Below are 11,126 nucleotides of genomic sequence, written 5' to 3'. Positions count from 1 at the left end.
TTAAATAAGAAGAATATAAAAAAAGAGGTCCAGAACAAGAAATGAAGAAAAAGGTAAAAGGTAATAAAAGTATAAATAGAAAATGATAAAAGGCATATAAAAATAAACACAATTAAGACGATTAAATGAAAAAAGTATAAATATAAAAAGGACAAACCAAGAAATAAAAAAAGTAAAAAACAAGAAATGTATAAATTAAAAGGTTAAGGGGAATGAAAAATAAACACAATTAAGACGACTAAATAAGAATAGTATAAAAAGAAATAAAAAAGGAAAAAAAATAAAACCGAAAGTATAGATAGATAAAGGTTTAGGGGAATGAAAAATAAACACATTTACGACCATTAAATAAAAAAGAAATATAAATATAAAAAGGACAAAATAAGAAATAAAAAAGGTAAAAAACAAGAAATGTATAAATAAAAAGGTTAAGGGGAACGATAAATAAACGCAATTAAGACGATTAAATAAGAAGAGTATAAAAAAAGAAGAGATGGAGTCGTATAAGGAGGCCATTGAGTCGTATCTCGAGACACTCAAAGGTTCTGATCGAAAGATCTGTTCCTAAATGAGAGGTTTGTGGAGATGGGTGATGTTAGAGGAGTTGGAAAGTTTGGCCTGAGAAGAACGCGAGAAGGGAAGGAAAGGAAAGGAAAAAAAGGAAGGAGGAAGCGAAGAGAAGCGATCAACAGGTGAAGTACGAAGCAGAAAGATGGGTGAAGAACAAAGTAGAAATAAGAGAAGGGAAGGAAAGGTGAAGAACTAAGTAGAAATAGGAGGGAGGGGAAGGTGAAGAACAAAGCTGAGATGGGAAGGAAAGGTGAAGGACAAAGGAGAGAGATGGGAAAGGAAAGGTGAAGAACAAAGCAGAAAGAAGGGAAGGAAAGGTGAAGGGCAAAGCAGAGAGATGGGAGGGGCGTGAAGAACAAAGCCAAGATGGGAAGGAAAGGTGAAGGACAAAGGAGAGAGATGGAAAGGGAAAGGTGAGGAACAAGGCAGAAAGAAGGGAAGGAAAGGTGAAGGGCAAAGCAGAGAGATAGGAGGGGGGTGAAGAACAAAGCCGAGATGGGAAGGAAAGGTGAAGGACAAAGGAGAGAGATGGAAAGGGAAAGGTGAAGAACAAGGCAGAAAGAAGGGAAGGAAATGTGACGGGCAAAGCAGAGAGATGGGAGGGAGGCGTGAAGAACAAAGCAGAAATGGGAAGGAAATGTGAAGAACAAAGTAAAGATGGGAAAGAAAGGTGAAGAACAAAACAGAGATAGGAAGGAGAGAGATGGGAAGGGAAAGGGGAAGAACAAAGCAGAAAGAAGGGAAGGAAAGGTAAAGGGCAAAGCAGAGAGATGGGAGGGGGGTGAAGAACAAAGCCGAGATGGGAGAAAGGTGAAGGACAAAGGAGAGAGATGGAAAGGGAAAGGTGAAGAACAAGGCAGAAAGAAGGGAAGGAAATGTGACGGGCAAAGCAGAGAGATGGGAGGGAGGCGTGAAGAACAAAGCAGAGATGGGAAGGAAATGTGAAGAACAAAGTAGAGATGGGAAAGAAAGGTGAAGAACAAAACAGAGATAGGAAGGAGAGAGATGGGAAGAGAATGGGGAAGAACAAAGCAGAAAGAAGGGAAGGAAAGGTGAAGGGCAAAGCAGAAGATGGGAGGGGGTGAAGAACAAAGCCGAGATGGGAAGGAAAGGTCAAGGACAAAGGAGAGAGATGGGAGGGGAAAGGTGAAGAACAAAGCAGAAAGAAGGGAAGGAAAGGTGAAGGGCAAAGCAGAGAGATGGGAGGGAGGCGTGAAGAACAAAGAAGAGATGGGAAGGAAAGGTGAAGAACTAAGCAGATACATGGGAAGGAAAGGTGAAGAACAAAGCAGAGATGGGAAGGAAAGGTGAAGAACAAAGCAAAAATGGGAAGGAACGGTGAAGAACAAAGCAGATATGGGAAGGAAAGGTGAAGAACAAAGCAGAAATGGGAAGAAAAGGTGACGAACAAAGCAGAGATTGGAAGGAAAGGTGAAGAACAAAGCAGAGATGGGAAAGAAAGGTGAAGAACAAAGCAGAGATGGGAAGGAAAGGTGAAGAACAAAGCAAAGATGGGAAGGAAAGGTGAACAACAAAGCAGAGATGGGAAGGAAAGGAGAAGAACCAAGCAGAGATGGGAAGGAAAGGTGAAAAACAAAGCAGAGATGGGAAAGAAAGGTGAAGAACAAAGCAGAGATGGGAAGGAAAGGTGAAGAACAAAGCAGAGATGGGAAGGAAAGGTGAAGAACAAAGCAGAGATGGGAAAGAAAGGTGAAGAACAAAGCAAAGATGTAAAGGAAAGGTGAAGAACAAAGCAGAGATGGGAAGGAAAGGTGAAGAACAAAGCAGATACATGGGAAGAAAAGATGAAAAACAAAGCAGAGGTGGGAAGGAAAGGTCAAGAACAAAGCATAGATGGGAAGGAAAGGTGAAGAACAAAGCAGAGATGGGAAGGTAAGGTGAAGAACAAAGCAGAGATGGGAAGGAAAGGTGAAGAACAAAGTAGAGATGGGAAGGAAAGGTGAAGAACAAAGCAGAGATGGGAGGGAAAGGTGAAGAACAAAGCAGAGATGGGAAGGAAAAGTGAAGAACACAGCAGAGATGGGAAGGAAAAGTGAAAAACAAAGCAGACATGGGAAGGAAAGGTGAAGAACAAAGCAGAGATGGGAAGGAAAGGTGAAGAACAAAGCAGAGATGGAAAGGAAAAGTGAAGAACACAGCAGAGATGGGAAGGAAAGGTGAAGAACACAGCAGAGATGCGAAGGAAAAGGTAAAGAATATAGAAGAGAGATGGAAAGGAAAGGTGAAGAATAAAGTAGAGAAAACAGATGGAACGGGCAAGTGGGGAACAAACCAGTAGGAAGGGAAAGAAAGGAACAAATCTTTAAAAGGGATGACAAGGAGGGGTGAAGAACAAAGCAATTGGAGCAGAAGGAAGACAAGAGGAGCTTCTAATAACATACAAGACCTAGGAGAGAGAGAGAGAGAGAGAGAGAGAGAGAGAGAGAGAGAGAGAGAGAGAGGAACAATAAGGAAGATTAAGAAAAGGGAGAGAGAGAGAGAGAGAGAGAGAGAGAGAGAGAGAGAGAGAGAGAGAGAGAGAGAGAGGAACAATAAGGAAGATTAAGAAAAAGGAGAGAGAGAGAGAGAGAGAGAGAGAGAGAGAGAGAGAGAGAGAGAGAGAGAGAGAGAGAGAGAGAGTTATCATGATAATGGAAAAGTAACTGATATGAAGAAAATGTTCAATGCAGTCAAGGAAGGAAAAAGTAAAAAAAGAATCCAAAATGTGAAAAGATAAAGATTCAGTTACGACAAAATAAATAAATAAATAAATATTATTTAAAGTAAACTGTACCACGAGATAAAAGCGAAAGTAAAAATGACAATAAAACAATCCAAGAAGAAAAAGAAGAAAGACGACCGCAAAGGGAAAATGAAAGATTAGATAAAGAAGTCGGGGGAAATAGATGAAAAGAATACAATAAAGCAGAAACAAATCAGGAAAGAAATAATGATAAACTTAATTCCCAATAAAAAGTTATAAAATTGTAATGAAGTTGAGAAGTTATATAATCAGAAGTGGGGTAAATTATTATAATCAGGTTATATTAATTAATTGAGAAAATAAAAGCAAAAATTAGAATAGGGAAAAATGTAAAAAATATAACGCAGGAGTCATAAGAAAATGAGAGAGGAAAACTGAAAAGAAAATGGTCATGAAAAAAAATCGAGGAAAACTAAAAAAAAATTCAAGACCTAGGAGAGAGAGAGAGAGAGAGAGAGAGAGAGAGAGAGAGAGAGAGAGAGAGAGAGAGAGAGAGAGAATTACCAGTTAAAACAACAAATTTCCAAGTACTATTCAAAATAATTTATTAACAAATTAAAGGAGGGGTAATATGAAAACGAGAGAGAGAGAGAGAGAGAGAGAGAGAGAGAGAGAGAGAGAGAGAGAGAGAGAGAGAGAGAGAGAGAGAGAAAGTCCATAATTTTCAGACGAAAGAACTTTACAAATTCACAAGTACTATTCAAAATAATTTATTAACAAATTAAAGGGGTAATAATATAGAAACGAGAGAGAGAGAGAGAGAGAGAGAGAGAGAGAGAGAGAGAGAGAGAGAGAGAGAGAGAGAGAGAGAGAGAGAGAGATAACAAGACGAAAACTAATATTAAAAGGGAAAAGACACGTACAGAAAAACATTTGATTCTGGCAAACGATGGACAAGAAAGACCATTCAGAGAGACCTTGGTAAACATGACGTACACATTTTCAGTTTCTACTTCCACTCCTAACGTTTATCAATCTTTACCTAGCGACGTAATGCTAATTGCTTTGTGCTGCAGTACCTCATGTCTAAGTCATGAGAGAGTGAGTGCTGAAACATAAGGAAAAAATTAATGGAAAGGATATGGTTTGGTTACAATTTTAGCATTCGAGAAACTTTGGTCCTTAATGTCTACGGAATGACTATATATATATATATATATATATATATATATATATATATATATATATATATATATATATATATAATACTACAAGAGGTAGACAGCTTCTTATTGCAAGGATTCAAATGCAGTTTTCCATATATTAACATAATTATTCCTATTAGAATCTTGCTTATTTACACATGCTTACAATGAATGAAAAAAATAACTTGCTGCTCATTGAAACAAAATTGATGAATTGCTAATGTTTAGTTCTACCACACTTAAAACCTTTGCCAAGATTATATAATTGTTACTAAAAATTCAGATCCTTATAAAAAGTTCCTTAAAACATCTACCAAGATTATATAATTGTTACTAAAAATTCAGATCCTTATAAAAAGTTCCTTAAAACATCTACCAAGATTATATAACTGTTACTAAAAATTCAGATCTTTATAAAAGGTTCCTTAAAACATCTACCAAGATTATATAATTGTTACTGAAAATTCCGATCTTAATAAAAAGTTCCTTAAAACATCTACCAAGATTATATAATTGTTAATAAAAATTCAGATCCTTATAAAAAGTTCCTTAAAACATCTACCAAGATTATATAATTGTTACTAAAAATTCAGATCCTTATAAAAAGTTCCTTAAAACATCTACCAAGATTATATAATTGTTACTAAAAATTCAGATCCTTTTAAAAGTTCCTTAAAACATCTACCAAGATTATATAATTGTTAATAAAAATTCAGATCCTTATAAAAAGTTCCTTAAAACATCTACCAAGATTATATAATTGTTACTAAAAATTCAGATCCTTTTAAAAGTTCCTTAAAACATCTACCAAGATTATATAATTGTTAATAAAAATTCAGATCCTTATAAAAAGTTCCTTAAAACATCTACCAAGATTATATAATTGTTAATAAAAATTCAGATCCTTATAAAAAGTTCCTTAAAACATCTACCAAGATTATATAATTGTTACTAAAAATTCAGATCCTTATAAAAAGTTCCTTAAAACATCTACCAAGATTATATAATTGTTACTAAAAATTCAGATCCTTATAAAAAGTTCCTTAAAACATCTACCAAGATTATATAATTGTTACTAAAAATTCAGATCCTTATAAAAAGTTCCTTAAAACATCTACCAAGATTATATAATTGTTACTAAAAATTCAGATCCTTATAAAAAGTTCCTTAAAACATCTACCAAGATTATATAATTGTTACTAAAAATTCAGATCCTTTTAAAAGTTCCTTAAAACATCTACCAAGATTATATAATTGTTAATAAAAATTCAGATCCTTATAAAAAGTTCCTTAAAACATCTACCAAGATTATATAATTGTTACTAAAAATTCAGATCCTTTTAAAAGTTCCTTAAAACATCTACCAAGATTATATAATTGTTAATAAAAATTCAGATCCTTATAAAAAGTTCCTTAAAACATCTACCAAGATTATATAATTGTTACTAAAAATTCAGATCCTTTTAAAAGTTCCTTAAAACATCTACCAAGATTATATAATTGTTAATAAAAATTCAGATCCTTATAAAAAGTTCCTTAAAACATCTACCAAGATTATATAATTGTTAATAAAAATTCAGATCCTTATAAAAAGTTCCTTAAAACATCTACCAAGATTATATAATTGTTAATAAAAATTCAGATCCTTATAAAAAGTTCCTTAAAACATCTACCAAGATTATATAATTGTTACTAAAAATTCAGATCCTTATAAAAAGTTCCTTAAAACATCTACCAAGATTATATAATTGTTACTAAAAATTCAGATCCTTATAAAAAGTTCCTTAAAACATCTACCAAGATTATATAATTGTTACTAAAAATTCAGATCCTTATAAAAAGTTCCTTAAAACATCTACCAAGATTATATAATTGTTACTAAAAATTCAGATCCTTATAAAAAGTTCCTTAGAACATCTACCAAGATTATATAATTGTTAATAAAAATTCATATCCATTAAAGAAGTTCCTTAAAACATCTACCAAGATTATATAATTGTTACTAAAAATTCAGATCCTTATAAAAAATTCCTTGAAACATCTACCAAGATTATATAATTGTTAATAAAAATTCATATCCATTAAAGAAGTTCCTTAAAACATCTACCAAGATTATATAATTGTTACTAAAAAATCAGATCCTCACAAGATCCTTAATACAAGTCTGAATAGGATTTCTAAGAATCCTGATAAACAGTGACGAACAATTAAGAGTTCTCAACAGTGCGAGGTCATATTCGATATAATTTAATTTGCTTCAAATATGGATATTATGAAAGTAGTCTGTTCGATTTTTGCAATCTGGCATCACAATATAAAAGGTCATTATTACTGAAAATATTCTAATTGCAGTATAAGGAATTTAATTACTTTTTCTCAACATTTAATTGTAACTGCTGGAAAGTGACATTGCCCTACCAAGTAGGACAATGCTCTAGAGACTGACCATATATACATATGATCAGCGTCCAAGGCCCCTCTCCACCCAAGCTAAGACCAAGGAGGGCCAGGCAATGGTTGCTGATGACTCAGCAGATAGACCTATAGGCTCCCCAAACACCCCATCTTGAGCTCACAAGGATGGTGAGGTTGCAGCAACCAAAGAAAGCAACAAGTTTGAGCGGGACTCGAACCCCAGTCTGGCGTTCACCAGTCAGGGACGTTACCACATCGGCCACCTATCTCAAAATTCTCCATTCTTTAAAGGAGCTCCTATATATTCTCAAAGTTTATAGGCCTACTGTATGATAATTAATATGGCTTAGCATAACCCAAATGCTACAGGATGCGTTAATTTCATATATATTCAACCCCTGCCAAACTAAAGTAAAAAATACTACTTGCAAAACGGATAAATCATTTACATCTTTTATAAATAATCTAGATATTCTACGGATCTTTTTACTAAGCCCCCTTTTTTGCTTCGCCTATATTGACTAAAGTTACATTTGATATACATTTCTTTATTACATGTTATCAGTGTCATATATTCTCTTGTTAATAAATAAACTTGAACGAATGCATTTCTTCGCTGCACTTATTAATACAAAATAGCACTTTCACAGTTTATATTAAAAAAAAAAACAAAAAAAAAAAACACTTTCTAATTGGTAACTATCTAAATCATATAATTATCCTTTCTTTGCACAAAGTAATTGAAAAGGTTTCAAGAAAGCTAGTTATATTTGCTTGATTATATTGAGAGTAATATCAATTTCTTCTGGAATACAAATATAATTACGTCTTTCAATGCCCAAAGTAATTGAAAAGGTTTCAAGAAAGCTAGTTAGATTTTCTTGACAATATTGATAGTAATATCAATTTCTTCTGGAATGGAAATATAATTTCGTCTTTCAATGCCCAAAGTAATTGAAAAGGTTTCAAGAAAGCTAGTTAGATTTGCTTGATTATATTCAGAGTAACATCAATTTCTTCGGGAATACAAATATAATTACGTCTTTCAATGCCCAAAGTAATTGAAAAGGTTTGAAGAAAGCTAGTTAGATTTGCTTGATTATACTGATAGTAAGATTAATTTCTTCTGGAATACAAATATAATTACGTCATTCAATGCCCAAAGGAATTGAAAAGGTTTCAAGAAAACTAGTTACATTTGCTTGATTATACTGACAGTAATATTAATTTCAACTGGTATACAAATATAATTACGTCTTTCAATGCCCTAAGTAAATGAAAAGGTTTCAAGAAAGCTAGTTCGATTTGCTTGATTATATTGAAAGTAATATCAATTTCTTCTGGAATACAGATATAATTACATCTTTCAATGCCCAAAGTAATCAAAGTAATTGAAAAGGTTTCAAGAAAGCTAGTTCTATTTGTTTGATTATACTGACAGTAGATTAATTACTTATGGAATACAAATATAATTGTCTTTCAATGCCCAAAGTAATTGAAAAGGTTTCAAGAAAGCTAGTTCGATTTGCTTTATTATATTGAGAGTAATATCAATTTTTCTGGAATACAAATATAATTACGTCTTTCAATGGCCAAAGTAATTGAAAAGGTTTCAAGAAAGCTAGTTCGATTTGCTTGATTATACTGACAGTAGATTAATTTCTTCTGGAATACAAATATAATTTCCTTGGCTTATACATGATGCTTTGGACTCGCAGGCTGACTTAGCATGCTCATGCCACAAATTCAGATTAGAAGGGCAGGCTCTATAGAGGTTGAAATGGAGAGTAGGTCAAACGATTGGGTATATAACACTTATAATCAGGCATTCTTCATCTGCGAGTATCTTAACAAAAAGAGAAGAGAGTTTTCCAAAGGGAAACAACTAGAGATATATATGTATATACACAGCCAGAAAGGGCAAAGAATAGGGTCAAAATATGCTTTAAAATCTCTTTGATACGTCTGCAAACATTAAAGGTATATAAATATAAAAAAGGGCAAACATGAAAGCCATAAATAAATGTCTAAAATAAACAGACTGAGTGTGGCCTGCCAATTTTGCTGTGGTAATTTGGGATGAACTGAAAAGTTTTAACATTTTGAACACTGTGCTCCCTATCCACACACAAACACAGAATGTGAGACATTTGCTCAAAAATAAGGTTATTTATTTATTCATCCTGCCAGGGTTGTCCGTGGGAAATATTTTTTCCCCAATTGACTACTCTGCTCGACCAGTCAAGAAAAACCCAAAACGTCTGAGTTGACTTCGAAATAAATGGTACCAACTGACGACTTCCTGAGTTTATTTTTTTTTAATCCCTTTAAAAAGAAGCGTCCTCCCCATTTGTAGAACCGTGCTGTATCTATAATGAAAATATTTAATAATTTTATATGCATTATGTATAAAATCAAACATAGTGCCATGGTATGAAAAAATTTTGGAACGAAAATCCTTTTGAAAAAATCAAGTTTTTCTCTAAATTCAAAATATTTTATTCAAAATTTTGTTTTCTCCGAAATAAAAATAATTTTTTTAAATGTAATTTTTTCTCTAAATTCAAAATACATTTGTTAAAAATTCAGTTTTTCTCCAAATAAATTTTTTTTTTCTAAATTCTGGTTTTTCTCCAAATTCAAAATAATCTAATATCTGTATTCAATACCTATTTTACTGTATCTAAGCTTTACTAACATTTAACATATAATGTAAAAAGATCTGATCTAAAAATCTAAGTAAACAGCCCAAAATATGATACAAATATTCTGTAATCAAAAGTCCCTGGGAAATGTAATTCGAAGCTACATAATTAGTATGTCCCTATGAAATGTAATTTAAAGCTACCTAATTAGTTTGGCCCTAAGAAATGTAATTGAAGATTGCACAATTAGTAAGCCTCTAAGAATGTAATTCAAGGGTACACAATTAGTATGTCCCTGAGAAATGCAGATTCAAAGCTACACAGTTAGTATATCCATAAAAAGTGTAATTCAAAGCTACACAATTAGTATGTCCCTAAGATATGCAATTCAAGTCTACACAATTAGTATGTCTGTCCCTAGGAAATGTAACTTAGGGCTACACAATTAGTATGTCCCTGATAAATGTATTTCAAAGCTACTAGACTAGTATGTCCCTGAGATATATAATTCAAAGCTACAGAATTATTATGTCCCTAGGAAATGTAACTCAAGGCTACACAATTATCATGTCCCTGAGAAATGTAATTCAAAGGTATACGACTGGTATTTCCCTAAAAAAGTAATTCAAAGCTACACGACTAGCATTTTCGTAAAAAATGTAATTCAAAGCTACACGACTCGTATTTCCCTGAGAAATGTGAGAAATGTAATCTAAATCTTCACAATTAGTATGCCCCTGAGAAATGTAATTCAAAGCTACACGACTAGTAGTTCCCTAAGAAATTTAATTCAAAGCTACACGACTAGTATTTTCCTTAGAAATTTAATTCGAAGCTACACGATTATTATGTCCCTAAGAAATTTAATTCAAAGCTACACGACTAGAATTTACCTTAGAAATTTAATTCGAAGCTACACAATTAATATGTCCCTAAGAAATGTAATTAAAAGCTACATCTATGTAATTCCTATTCCCACAATTCTCTCTCAAAAAAAGCTTCTCCTCTGGATGAAATCTGTCATATTTATTCGTGGTGTGTACAGTTGTACAGTATTCCATAACATCAAAATCTGTAGTTTTGCAAACGTAAGCAAAAATACCATTCCAGAGACACGTTAAGAAGTGACCTATTATCATGCTGAAAATGTAAATTTTTTTTTCTTGGTTCCGAGACCTAAGAAAAAAATATACCTTCATCCTTCCTAAACATACACAGCCTTTTTTTCTATGTGTTGAGATGCCAAACCCTCTTTCTCAGCTGTAAAGAAACCATATCTTTGTGTTCCAGATGTCTCCAGAGGCTATCCGTCCAGTGATACATTCTGGACATTTCTAATGCAAGAGATAGTAAATTAAGCAGTCAACCTCTCATGACCAGATCCAATACGTATTTACAGCATTTAATAATGAGCATGACTATTCTCCTCCAATCAAAGTTACTGAACTTTTCTCGAACTTGATCAAAATCTAAAGTTTGATATATATATCATATATATATATATATATATATATAAATATATATATATATATATATATATATATGTATATATATATATATATATATATATATATATATATATATATA

General features: G+C 32.7%; 1 protein-coding gene across 6 annotated transcripts in view; it reads right to left on the bottom strand.

Moving 5' to 3' along the window:
* The window catches only part of LOC137650790 (uncharacterized), a 1,003,893-nt gene that overhangs the window by 12,456 nt on the left and 980,311 nt on the right, over nucleotides 1–11,126 (bottom strand). For 2 of the 6 annotated variants that reach the window (XM_068383954.1, XM_068383962.1), the window contains exon 7: nucleotides 10,733–10,799. The exons of the other annotated variants lie outside the window; for them this stretch is intronic. In XM_068383954.1, the coding sequence (XP_068240055.1) occupies nucleotides 10,744–10,799 (56 nt within the window). In that variant the 3' untranslated portion in view covers nucleotides 10,733–10,743. The remainder of the gene's footprint in view (nucleotides 1–10,732; nucleotides 10,800–11,126) is intronic. 6 annotated transcript variants of the gene reach the window in all.

This window comes from Palaemon carinicauda, chromosome 1 (assembly GCF_036898095.1).
Source record: "Palaemon carinicauda isolate YSFRI2023 chromosome 1, ASM3689809v2, whole genome shotgun sequence".
NCBI lineage: Eukaryota > Metazoa > Arthropoda > Malacostraca > Decapoda > Palaemonidae > Palaemon > Palaemon carinicauda.
The sequence above is the reverse complement of the archived record's forward strand: the minus strand, read 5'-3'. Positions and strand labels throughout refer to the sequence as shown.